Source organism: Lepidochelys olivacea (genome assembly GCF_965140295.1).
Source record: "Lepidochelys olivacea isolate rLepOli2 genome assembly, chromosome: 14".
NCBI lineage: Eukaryota > Metazoa > Chordata > Testudines > Cheloniidae > Lepidochelys > Lepidochelys olivacea.
In genome coordinates this window covers 38524056-38537491 of record NC_140424.1, presented here as the reverse complement: position 1 = coordinate 38537491, position 13436 = coordinate 38524056, and the positions used below count along the sequence as shown (strand labels likewise).

At 44.8% G+C, this 13436-nt stretch overlaps 1 protein-coding gene across 1 annotated transcript; it reads right to left on the bottom strand.

Moving 5' to 3' along the window:
* Positions 1 to 2170: 2170 nt before the first annotated feature.
* LOC311530986 (olfactory receptor 6N1-like) lies at positions 2171 to 11714 on the bottom strand (the record flags this gene model as incomplete). The annotated part of the gene is made up of 2 exons (XM_084648056.1): positions 11289 to 11714; positions 2171 to 2699 (listed from the first exon to the last, which is right to left on the bottom strand). Exons 1-2 carry the CDS (start codon positions 11705 to 11707, stop codon positions 2171 to 2173), a joined length of 948 nt encoding a protein of 315 aa, XP_084504182.1. The 5' UTR covers positions 11708 to 11714.
* Positions 11715 to 13436: the final 1722 nt, after the last annotated feature.

Here is a 13436-nt window from a genome sequence, read left to right as displayed (position 1 = left end):
TAGCCCCCCAACCTGAAGCAAATACTCACCAACAACCACATGCCACACAACAGAACCACTAACCCAGGAACCTATCCTTGCAACAAAGCCCGTTGCCAACTGTGCCCACATATCTATTCAGGGGACATCATCATCACAGGGCCTAATAACATCAGCCACACTATCAGAGGCTCGTTCACCTGCACATCCACCAACGTGATATATGCCATCATGTGCCAGCAATGCCCCTCTGTCATGTACATTGGTCAAACTGGACAGTCTCTACGTAAAAGAATAAATGGACACAAATCAGATGTCAAGAATTATAACATTCATAAACCAGTCAGAGAACACTTCAATCTCTCTGGTCACGCAATTACAGACATGAAGGTCACTATCTTACAACAAAAAAACTGCAAATCCAGACTCCAGCGAGAACCTGCTGAATTGGAATTCATTTGCAAATTGGATACTATTAATTTAGGCTTAAATAGAGACTGGGAGTGGCTATTTCCCCTTGTTTTTTTCCTACCCCCCCCCCCGACATTCTGGTTAAACTTGGATTTATGCTGGAAATGGCCCACCTTGATTATCATGCACATTGTAGGCAGAGTGGTCACGTTGGATGGGCTATTACCAGCAGGAGAGTGAGTTTGTGTGTGGGGAGGCGGAGGGTGAGAAAACCTGGATTTGTGCTGGAAATGGCCCAACTTGATTATCATAAACATTGTAAGGAGAGTGATCACTTTAGATAAGCTATTACCAGCAGGAGAGTGGGGTAGGAGGAAGTATTGTTTCATGGTCTCTGTGTATATAATGTCTTCTGCAGTTTCCACAGTATGCATCCGATGAAGTGAGCTGTAGCTCACGAAAGCTTATGCTCAAATAAATTGGTTAGTCTCTAAGGTGCCACAAGTACTCTGTTTCTTAATCCTCACCCTCTGCTTGTGAGGTCAGTAGTTCATGGCCTGTAGAAAGCACAGGAGGTTAACTAATGAGAACGGGGAGGCATTACCCTCTCAGGTGCCGAAGGATGGTGTAGTGATAGGACCTGGAGCATGATGCGGGACATCTGCATTCAATTCCCTGCTCAGCCACAGACTTTCGATGTGGATTTGGGCATGCCACATAATCTACTCTGTGCCTCTGTAACACAGGGATGTGAATTCCCTACCTTCCGGCAGTGATTGTGAGGGGTCCTGTCATTTTATTTTTGTGATTCATTCTTTTAAAATTTTCATGAAGAAACCAACAAGAACAATTGTTACAGCCTGTACATGTCGCCCGACACTGCACATTTCACAGGCTAGCTAAAAAAAATATGCAATTATGCAACTTTGCAACTTGTCAAAACTACAAGACTAGGCAATAGAAAATCAGGCGAACCTTGCCTGTGAGGGAGGGGGAACAACAATTTTTAAAAAAGACACAAATGGGCAAAAAAAATGAAGTTGGGGAACGGGGGCAGGAAGTGGGAGGGAGAAAGCAGAGAGGTCCACTGGAATGGAAGTCAGGCATTATTTCAGCATTTTTTATCCAAAAGTATCTGGAAACAGGGCCCAAATTTCTTCAAATTCATAGAATTTCTTTCCATATCGACAAGCTCTTCTTTCTTGAGGTGTCCCATTGTTAATGTTGGTGAGGGCCACCTCACATACCTAGATAGAATGACTTGAACAGATCATTTCCCACCATTGAACACACAACAGGTTATGAAAATTCTATGTGCTCTGAAAAATCTTGGTGTCTCAAGTGGGGGTCCCCAGTGGCTGAGGCACCCAAAATCAATGTATCCTTTCAAATATTTTGTCATTCAGCTGGGATTGTCAAGGGACCTAATGGAGTTCGGTAACACAAACCCATTGAAATTTAGATCCCTAACCCCCTTAGGATCCTTTGATAATCCCAGTGTAAATTGTTCTTTTATTTTATATTCTTACTTGAGCTTAGTGTATGGAATTGCCCAACTCAAACCAAGTTTAATACAGTTCAATTTTATTCTGAATGTAAAGATCCTGGTATTGACTGATCTCACATTTCATATATTTGCACATCCTCAAATATTATAGCAGCACATTCCCAAAGACCTAGCCAGAACTAGGGATCACCCAGAATCTGTTTCGATAAAACAATAGGCCAGCTCTGCATCTCACCATTTTCCCTACAATAAGAAATAAAAACCTTGTGATTTCTAATTTCTTGTAAAATCTACACATTTACTGACATTTTTTCTCAGGGCCTCTTTCACCTCTTTGTTTCTCAGGCTGTATATGAAGGGATTTGCCATAGGTGTCAGAATTGTGTAGCAGACAGAGAACACTTTGTTTAGGTCTCTTAGTGTGTTGGTTTTTGGTAGCAGATACACAATGATCAGGGTCCCACAGAAAATGGTCACCACAATGAGGTGAGAGGAGCACGTAGAAAATGCCTTTTGCCTCCCGGCGGTGGAAGGGATTCTCAGGATGGTGAAGATGATACACACGTAGGACATCATGGTTAATACAAATGGAGGCAGAGTGAATATAGCAGCCAGGATGGTAATGACAAGCTCTATCTGGTTGGTGCCATTGCAGCAGAGATTTAACATTTCTGTGGATTCACAGTAGAAATGATCGATTTTATTGGGGCCACAGAAAGTTAATTGTAACATAAGAACTATGACTATGATAATAGCCAGAAATCCATTTATCCAAGACCCAGCTGCTAACGACAGGCAGAACCTGGTATTCATGAGGGCTGCATAATGGAGCAGTTTGCATATCGCCAAGTACCGATCATACGACATCACTGCTAGCAGATAGCATTCTGCAGCAGCAAAGAAACTAACAAAATAAAATTGTATCATACAACCACAAACAGAAATGGTATTGTCCCCTGTCAGGAAACTGGCCAGAACCCTGGGCAGGAGGATGGAGGTATAGAAGGTCTCCAAGCAGGACAAGTCCCCCGGAAGAAGTACATGGGGATGTGAAAGTGCCGATCAGCCACAACTTGGCCGGGAACATCCTCATTGTTGCGCTAGGTCACAATGTAGATCACTAGAAACAGCAGGAAGAGTAGGGCCAGCAGTTCAGGAAGATCCCTGAATCTCAGGAGGACAAATTCTGTGATGGACGTTTGATTCCTCCCTTCTGTGTTTGCCATGGGGTGTATCTAGGAAGGATAAAAAGTGAGGAAGAGAAAAATACATCTTGGAGATGATTGGCAAAAACATACTTAAGCTTTAACCCAGCAAAGAAGAAGTTGTGGGGGAAGGAAGCCCCCTGGTTTGATAATGGAGTTGCAGGAACAGAGCTGGCTGGCATGTTGATTCTTTGGATATATTACCGTAAGTTTTATGCAGCAGATTTAACAAAATATCAACATCTCTCAAATCGGACCAGGAACCCAGTTGCTATGTTGAAGGGTCTGAGAGCCCACCATAATAGGCAGCCATTTAGACACACATAGTTTGATTCACATCATCTCGTATCTCTTCTCATGACACAGTTTGTCCAAATGTGGGATACCATTACTGAGACAGTCTTCATATTTTTGTATAAGCCAAATCAATCAATCAATAAATCTCGTGTTGGACGTCAGACTAGAGGATCTAATGGTCTTTTGTGGCTTTCCAATCTATAAATCTATGAATGTACCTCTGTGATTCTTTCACACTGTTACACAGTTCCAAAATATCAAAAATTCCCAACAGGTAGAGCCAGATTTACCACCTTTAGCAAATATTAATAAGTGTTGAAAACCCTTTCCATTATATAAGTTGTGGAACCTGCAAATGTTTAAATTGTGCTGGGAATTCTCTCCCTGTAACATGAATTCTTGGACTATTAAGGCTGAGACTTTGATAGTACTCTATAGGAGTTAGGCACCCACTCCTCTTGACGAGTTGGGCACCTAAATCCATTAAGAAAAGGAGTACTTGTGGCACCTTAGAGACTAACCAATTTATTTGAGCATAAGCTTTCGTGAGCTACAGCTCACTTCATCGGATGCATACTGTGGAAACTGCAGAAGACATTATATACACAGAGGCCATGAAACAATACCTCCTCCCATCCCACTCTCCTGCTGGTAATAGCTTATCTATTACCAGCAGGAGAGTGAGTTTGTGTGTTGGGGGGGCGGAGGGTGAGTTGTGCTGGAAATGGCCCAACTTGATTATCATACACATTGTAAGGAGAGTGATCACTTTAGATAAGCTATTACCAGTAGGAGAGTGGGGTGGGAGGAGGTATTGTTTCATGGTCTCTGTGTATATAATGTCTTCTGCAGTTTCCACAGTACGCATCCGATGAAGTGAGCTGTAGCTCACGAAAGCTCATGCTCAAATAAATTGGTTAGTCTCTAAGGTGCCACAAGTACTCCTTTTCTTTTTGCGAATACAGACTAACACGGCTGTTACTCTAAATCCATTAAGGCACTTAGAAAATTCCAACCAATATTGGTAGGAAAGTTAAAACTTTTATTTCACTGATTTTTCTATTCTCTCTCTCTCTCTCTCCTTAAGTATTTAGCTGTATATCTATCTCTCTAGCTCCCATGTATATAGAATGAGTGCTGTGTGTCTGCAGGCTACAGCGTCCCTGTTTCACCATCTGTGTTTATCTCCAGCAGCTACAACTGGCTTTGTCCCCTGCTATGGAATCCTCTCTGGGACCTTGTGACCAGTGTGAACCTCTAATGACTCAGGAAGGCCTCTTCAAAAACAGGTGGGATTGATTGGTTCACAGAAACATACCTAGCAGAGGGAAACAGGGTTAAAACAATAAAATCCTATGCACGTATTGTCTGATTTGACGCACCATTTCAGTCTCTTGCTGAAGTTCTCATAATCCTCATCGCAGCCGTCCAGGAGGTTCCAGTCTTCCCTGGAAAAGTTTTCCTTCAGGGTTGCCTTGTCAAAAGCTACCAGTTGGTGCCTTCTGTTCACCGTACACAGTGCCTTTTTCTTCACCTTCACAGTGAACGTGAGTCTGGCTCTCAGCAGGCGATGGCCGCTTCCGGTGTTGAACGATGGCACTGCTGAAATATCCTGCAGGATGCGTCGTCTATCGATCAGGAAGTAATCGATTTCATTCTTTGTCTTCGCATTTGGTGCGATCCGGGTCCATCTTCTGTTGGCCTTCTTTCGGAACCAGGTGTTACCAATGAACATTCTCCTCGTCTCTGCCAATATATCTAGTCGTTCTCGCACCTTTCTTTCTCCGATACCTATGAACTTTTCGCCCTCTCTCCCTCTTCCAACCTTGGCGTTAAAATCTCCCATCGCAATCCTTTATGTGGAACTCTGAGTGAGGGTTTCCTCCAGCTCCTGATAGAATCCTTCTATATCATCATCTTTGCATGCACTTGTGGGAGCGTAGATCTGGATGATTTTGAGGGTATTGTTTCGGTTCAGTAGGAGGTAAAGCACCCCGATACGTGATGACTTCAAATGGCATGAGACGATTTGTCTATCTAAACACTGCCTTTCCTTGCCAGTTTAAGCAGGTTCCACTGAACCCAGGTACCCCGCAAAAACAATGAGGCAGGTTGCCCCCTGCAACCCCGGCCTCTCAGATAATCTGACACCCCAATCAGAATCTCTCCCCACTTATTCATAGATTCCAAGGCCAGAAGGGTCCCTGGGATCATCTAGACTGCATCACTGTGAAACACAAGCCTGAATTAATTCCTGTTTGAACTAAAGCAGATCCTTCAGAAAAAAAAAAAATCCAATCCTGATTTTAAAAGTTCCACTGATGGGAAATCCACCATGATTCTTTGTAAATTGTTCCAGTGGTTAATTACCCTCACTGATAAAAACTGTGCCTTATTTGTCGTATGAATTTGTCTAGCCTCAACTTCCAGCTCTTAACCCTTGTTATACCTTTCTCTGCTAGATTGTTGAGCCCACCCTTATCACATTTCTGGTCCCCACATGGTAACTTACAGACTGTGATCAGTTTGCCCCTTAACCTGCTCCTTGTTAAACTGAACTGATTGAACTCCTTGAGTCTTCCAATCCTTTAATCGTCCTCATGGCTATTCGCTGAACCCTTCGTGAATTGTGGGCACCACAACTGGATGCAGGATTCCAGCAGTGGTCGCACCAGTGCCAAATACAGAGGTAAAATAGCCTCTCTGCTCCAGATCACCCCGTTTATATAGCCAAGCATCACATTAACCCTTTGAGCCACAGGCTGTTTTTTTATCCACTCCGAAGTCCCTTAGTTCAGGGTTCCTGCCCAAAGGTCCCCTGGGGGTTCGAGAAGGGCGTCTGAACCTGACTACACTGGTTCATGCAGTGTCATAGCTGAAAGCTTGTCTCTCTCACCAACGGAAGTTGGTCCAATAAGAGATACTAACTCACCCACCCTGTATCTCTCATACACTGCTTCATGCATTTCTCCCACGGGGCTTTTCCTTTGAGCATCAGACCACTGAGGTCTGTCTACAGCTACCATGAGGGAGTGCTTGCAGAATTTAACCCTTATTTACCCAGACCACAGCCACCCAAAGTAACTGTGCGTATCAGCAGGACTTGGACCCGGGCCTGTAAGGTTAACGGGTAAGTAATTTCCCCACACTGCAACCTGGCAGTGCCTGTAGCTGACTCATTCCCTGTGGCCCATAATCTGCAGTGGTTGTACGCCACGGTAAATTCCATCCTGCATGATCGGACTGAAAGTGCTCTTGGCTCCTTGACCCTATATTCGCCCATGGGGCGCACCAAGAAGTGTCCAGGCAACAATGTGGATCCCAGCCAGCTGCCATGCCCACCCTGCTTCTCTGTGTCTGAAGTCCTGGTACTGACCTCGACTCTGACTTGGATTCTGACTCCTGATCGACCCCTGGAAACACAACTGGGATGCTGATACCTGGTTTGGACCCTCGTCCCAATTCCTGATTCTGTCTCCGGCTCTGACCCTCCGCTTGACTCTTGACCCTGTTACTGACTCTGACCCCTGGCTTCACATGCTGGCACATGGTAGATGTGCAGGCGAACGAGCCCCTGATGGCTCACCACCCGATCCATTGTCTACCGCCAAGATCTAAGATACAACTGCATTTACTCCAATCCCTCAGACAGAGACAAACACCTACAAGATCTACATCAAGCATTCTTAAAACTACAATACCCACCTGCTGAAGTGAAAAAACAGATTGACAGAGCCAGAAGAGTACCCAGAAGTCACCTACTACAAGACAGGCCCAACAAAGAAAGTAACAGAACGCCACTAGCCGTCACCTTCAGCCCCCAACTAAAACCTGTCCAGCGCATCATCAAAGATCTACAACCTATCCTGAAGGACGACCCATCACTCTCACAAATCTTGGGAGACAGGCCAGTCCTTGCCTACAGACAGCCCCCCAACCTGAAGCAAATACTCACCAGCAACCACATACCACACACCAAAAACACTAACCCAGGAACCTATCTTTGCAACAAAGCCCGATGCCAACTCTGTCCACATATTTATTCAAGTGACACCATCATAGGACCTAATCCCATTAGCCACACCATCAGGGGCTCTGTCAAGGTTCCTCCCCCACTCTGAACTCTAGGGTACAGATGTGGGGACCTGCATGAAAAACCTCCTAAGCTTATCTTTACCAGCTTAGGTCAAAACTTCCCCAAGGTACAAAATATTCCACCCGTTATCCTTGGACTGGCCGCTACCACCACCAAACTAATACTGGTTACTGGGGAAGAGCTGTTTGGACGCGTCCTTCCCCCCAAAATACTTCCCAAAACCTTGCACCCCACTTCCTGGACAAGGTTTGGTAAAAAGCCTCACCAATTTGCATAGGTGACCACAGACCCAAACCCTTGGATCTGAGAACAATGAAAAAGCATTCAGTTTTCTTACAAGACGACTTTTAATAAAAATAGAAGTAAATAGAAATAAAGAAATCCCCCCTGTAAAATCAGGATGGTAGATATCTTACAGGGTAATTAGATTCAAAAACATAGAGAACCCCTCTAGGCAAACCTTAAGTTACAAAAAAGATACACAGACAGAAATAGTTATTCTATTCAGCACAATTCTTTTCTCAGCCATTTAAAGAAATCATAATCTAGCACATACCTAGCTAGATTACTTACTAAAAGTTCTAAGACTCCATTCCTGGTCTATCCCCGGTAAAGACCAGCATATAGACAGACACAGACCCTTTGTTTCTCTCCCTCCTCCCAGCTTTTGAAAGTAACTTGTCTCCTCATTGGTCATTTTGGTCAGGTGCCAGCGAGGTTACCTTTAGCTTCTTAACCCTTTACAGGTGAGAGGAGCTTTCCCCTGGCCAGGAGGGATTTCAAAGGGGTTTACCCTTCCCTTTATATTTATGACAGGCTCGTTCACCTGCACATCTGCCAATGTGATATATGCCATCATGTGCCACCAATGCCCCTCTGCCATGTACATTGGTCAAACCGGACAGTCTCTACGCAAAAGAATAAATGGACACAAATCTGACATCAGGAATCATAACATTCAAAAACCAGTAGGAGAACACTTCAACCTCTGGCCACTCAGTAAAAGATCTAAGGGTGGCAATTTTGCAACAGAAAAGTTTCAAAAACAGACTCCAAGGAGAGACTGCTGAGCTTGAATTAATATGCAAACCTAGATATCGTTAACTTGGGTTTGAATAGAGACTGGGAGTGGCTGGGTCATTACACATACTGAATCTATTTCCTTAAGTTAAGTATCCTCACACCTTCTTCTCAACTGTCTAAATGGGCCATCTTGATTATCACGACAAAAGTTTTTTTCTCCTGCTGGTAATAGCTCATCTTAACTAATTAGCCTCTCACAGTTTGTATGGTAACTTCCAACTTATCTGTATGTATATCTGTCTCTTACTATATGTTCCATTCTATGCATCCGATGAAGTGAGCTGTAGCCCACAAAAGCTTAAGCTCTAATAAATTTGTTAGTCTCTAAGTCCTCCTGTTCTTTTCCCCATTATTGTATTGGCTACTGAACTCTATTGGTCACTAGTCAGTATTTGTGACACCCCCACCCACCTCATTTCCTCTACTCTGCTGCCATCTAGTGTTGATTTCCCAGCATGACAGCCTGTTGCTCTTCTCTCTATAGCTGCCTCTTTCCCGTTCTTGACTCTCATGTCACGTGGTGGCCCTTTGTTTAATATAACAGCCCATATCTCACTCCGTAACATCTGCGACTATCCACCTTTCACTATGCAGCACAGAGGTCCTCGTCTCTTCAGTGCTCTCTACTCAGCACTTACACACCGTTATACAGCTTCACCTCCCTTTCCAATGGTCATTTGGCAACATAACTTCTCCTTTCTTGCCCCTCCACTTTGGGTGCTGTTCATTGGGCAGCACAGCTGCGCCTGTCCTCTCTGACCTCTTGTGGCCCTAGACAGCATAACTGCATCTCTCCTCATTTCTTACCTACTGCTAGGTGGGTGCTGTTTCAAACTACAGCCACTGGGAACAAAATCGTACAAAAAATGATTGCAACATTAGTGGCTACAAGAGCGTATACTGTGGCAGCAGCTCTCAAAGGCTTAGCAGGGGTTTCCCATCCATCCAGCGCCTTTCTTCTGATGTGGGCTCTGTGTCCAATGGAAATGCACAGATTGAAGCTACCATGACAGATTCCCAGTGGCTCTCCAGGCTGAGATTCTCAGAGGCGTGTAAGGTGATGTGCATCCATCTCCCATTTCAAAGGGATTTGGGTGACTAACTCTGTTATGTCCCTTCTGAAATCCCTTCCACAGAGTCGGAGCCCTACAATTCTCACTGGTGCCCAGCTCCCCGACCTCTGGCCAAGCCCTGACATGCTCCCAGTGACTGAGCCAGCACTGCCATGTTTGGCATCACAGGAGTTCTGCCCGTTGATAGGTGGTTGCCGCTTTCTCTCACCATAAGTTGCCTCACCCCCTGAGGAAAGGGCCCTATGTGGAGCAGAGCTGCCTGGGGTACCTGGGGCTGACTAGACACTGTGCCCTCAGAACTAGCCCTGTTGGACATTGGGCTTGTTGCAGTTAGTTTTGGGGATGCTCATTGTAACAGGTCCCCTCCCTTTGAACTGCTCTGTGCAGCTGGGGGAAGCAGAGCAGCTGGTGCCCTGCAGGGCCATGAGCAGAGTCCCTCGTCAGTGACCGTTTGACAGACCCGACCCCTGGAACGGGCTCAGTTCTACGGGTGCCCTGGCAAACCCCCAGCTGGGCCTGGACAGTCCCAGTGGACCTGGCGTGTGAGTCTACCTCTTTGTTTGCCCAACCTCCCTGCCTCCAAGGGCCCGGTGAGCCTGGAGCTGTCGCTTTCCCGGAGCTGGTCACAGCCGGGTGTAGCCCAGATAAGAGCTATAACGCTGTTCCTGGTGAAGTGTCCAGAGGTCACTGCTGGGGCCTGGTTGTTTGCCTCCGGCCTCTGTGAGTTCAGTGAAGATGGTTGGTTTGCAGAGGGTTATGACGGTAATATGCACAATTTCAGGGGTGGCAGATTTCCCAGGCTTACGTTTCCAACTCTGCTGCACAAGGAGTTACTATTTTTATTGTCCAAACATTTATTTTGATCAAGAATGGCTTTTCTAAAGATCTAAACAATTGGTTACAATTTTGTCTCCATTCTGCCTAGTGCCCATAACTCCATGATGGGAACATGGTTATGGCCACCTCCCTCCCTGGTCCTTCCACTGAGAAGGACAACACTGAGTGCTGAGATTTTCACTAGGACTTTTCAACTTAATTTTAATGGGGGATGATTGCTGAAATCACCCAGACAGCCTGAGGTTTTCAAAGCTAAGTTATCTCAGAGTCTTCGCACGTTTTTGCAAAAGCCACATTTACTGACTGCTTTCCTCAAAGCTTCCTTGACTTCTCTGTTTCTCAGGCTGTAGATGAGGGGGTTTACCAGGGGAGTCAGGACCGTGTAGCAAAGAGAGAAAACTTTGTTTAGGTCTCTCAGTGTATCACGTTTCGGTAGCATGTAGACAATCATTAGGGTTCCATAGAAAATTGTCACCACAATGAGGTGAGAGGAGCACGTGGAAAAGGCCTTTTGCCTCCCGGTGGTGGAAGGGATTCTCAGGATGGTAGTGATGATGCACATGTAGGATGTCAGGGTTAGTAGGAATGGAGGCAGGGTGAATACACAGGCTAGTATGAAATCCATCAATATGACCTGGTGGGTGTCACTGCAGGAGAGCTCTATCAGTGGGAGGGCATCACAATAGAAATGGTCAATTTCATTTGGGCCACAGAATATTAACTGTGATAGGAATAAGACCAAGATGGTAATAGCCAAAAAACCATTTAACCAGGAGCCAGCAGCCAACTGGAAGGAAAACCTGATATTCATAAGAGTTGAATAGTGCAGGGGTTTACATATCGCTAAATACCGATCATAAGACATCGCTGCTAGGAGATAGCATTCTGTACCTGCCAGAGACCCAAAGAAATACAGTTGTGTGATGCAGCCACTGACTGAGATGGTTTTCTCCCCAGTCAGGAGACTGGCCAGCATCTGGGGCACGATGGCTGAGGTGTAGCAGGTCTCTACGCAGGACAAATTCCCCAGGAAGAAGTACATGGGGCTGTGAAGATGCTGGTCAGCCACAACGAGCACCACAATGAGGGTGTTCCCAGCCACGGTTGCCATGTAGATCACTAGGAACATCAGGAAGAGAAGAATTTGCAGGTCAGGGAGATCCCCGAATCCCAGGAGGAAGAATTCAGTGATGGCTGTTTGGTTTCTGCAGTCTGCCATTGGTTGAGTCTAGGAACAATAAATCTGTGCGACTGAATTGGAAGGACACAGAGTTAAAAGTTAATCAAATCTTGTGAATTAATTCCATAAATATTCAGAAAATCCCTCCCTCTCCTGGTTACAGGCTGAAATTTTAAGGCTAAGTTTAGATTTCAGAGCAAAGTGCTAGGAAACTGAGTCCGAGGACAGAACATTGCTCTGATGGGGAAGAGGGTGTTCGACACGGATATCAGTGATTACTATAAAAGCCCATTTATCTGGTAGCCACATACTGATATGACAGATCAGATCATTTCTCTGTCTATCATATCCTTTCTAGTGACATACCAGAGCTTAACAAAGATGCTTAAATGCTGTATTTCACTTCTGGCAATGGCCAGAATCATTCCATGTCTTAAGAGTCAAAATCAAACATCAACTAAAATCTTGGACTGAGATTTTTCAATGTGGTCTAGAGTTCTTAGGCAACGTCCTGCTGTTAGATTTCTTTCCATTAATTCTAACAATATATACTGGTATATTCAGCATTTCAGTGCCCTGTAGGAGAAGGAATAATTTTCACCCCCTCACAAGAGATCAGTTCATGCCATAAATTATGAAGTGGAGTAAATTCTCCCTTAGTGCCTGTGGTGGTGATGGGAACATGTTGAGGGACTGGCAGTGCCTTTTCTGATTCCCAACAGTAGCTATGTAGCAGTCATAAAATACAGCTCTTTGGAGGGTGGATCTTAAGAAGGTGCAAAACCAGGCTGATGTACAACCCTAACTGGGAAATGACCCTCCCCACTTCATAATGAGTGTGAGATGATAATACAGGAAAGGCACTGGGTGAAAAAAAATGCTTTCCCTAAACTCAAAGTCTAGAAACAATCTGGCATGTGTGATCCGGGCTAGTAAGACTCTATCACCACTCGCCACCCCATTGAAAATTCATGGAAGACCGGAGACATACCAGAAGACTGGAAAAGGGCAAATATAGTACCCATCTATAAAAAGGGAAATAAGGACAACCCAGGGAATTACAGACCAGTCAGCTTAACTTCTGTACCCGGAAAGGTAATGGAGCAAATAATTAAGCAATCAGTTTGCAAACAGCTAGAAGATAATGAGGTGATAAGTAACAGTCAGCATGGATTTGTCAAGAACAAAGCATGTCAAACCAACCTGATAGCTTTCTTTGACAGGGTAACAAGCCTTGTGGATAGGGGGGGAAGCGGTAGCTGTGGTATATCTTGGCTTTAGTAAGGCTTTTGATACTGTCTCATATGACCTTCTCATACAAACTAGGGAAATACAACCTAGATGGAGCTACTCTAAGGTGGGTGCATAACTGGTTGGAAAACCATTCCCAGAGAGTCGTTATCAGTGGTTCACAGTCATGCTGGAAGGGCATAACAAGAGGGTCCTGCAGGGATATGTTTTGGGTCGGGTTCTGTTCAATATCTTCATCAACGATTTAGATAATGGCAGAGAGAGTACACTTATAAAGTTTGCGGACAATACCAAGCTGGGAGGGGTTGTGAGTGTTTTGGAGGATAGAATTAAAATTCAAAATGATCTGGACAAACTGAAGAAATGGTCTGAAGTAAATAGGATGAAATTCAATAAGGACAAATGCAACGTACTCCACTTAGGAAGGAACAATCAGTTGCACACATACCAAATGGGAAATGAGTGCAGAAGGAAGAAGTACTGTGGAAAGGGATCTGGGGGTCATTGTGGATCACAA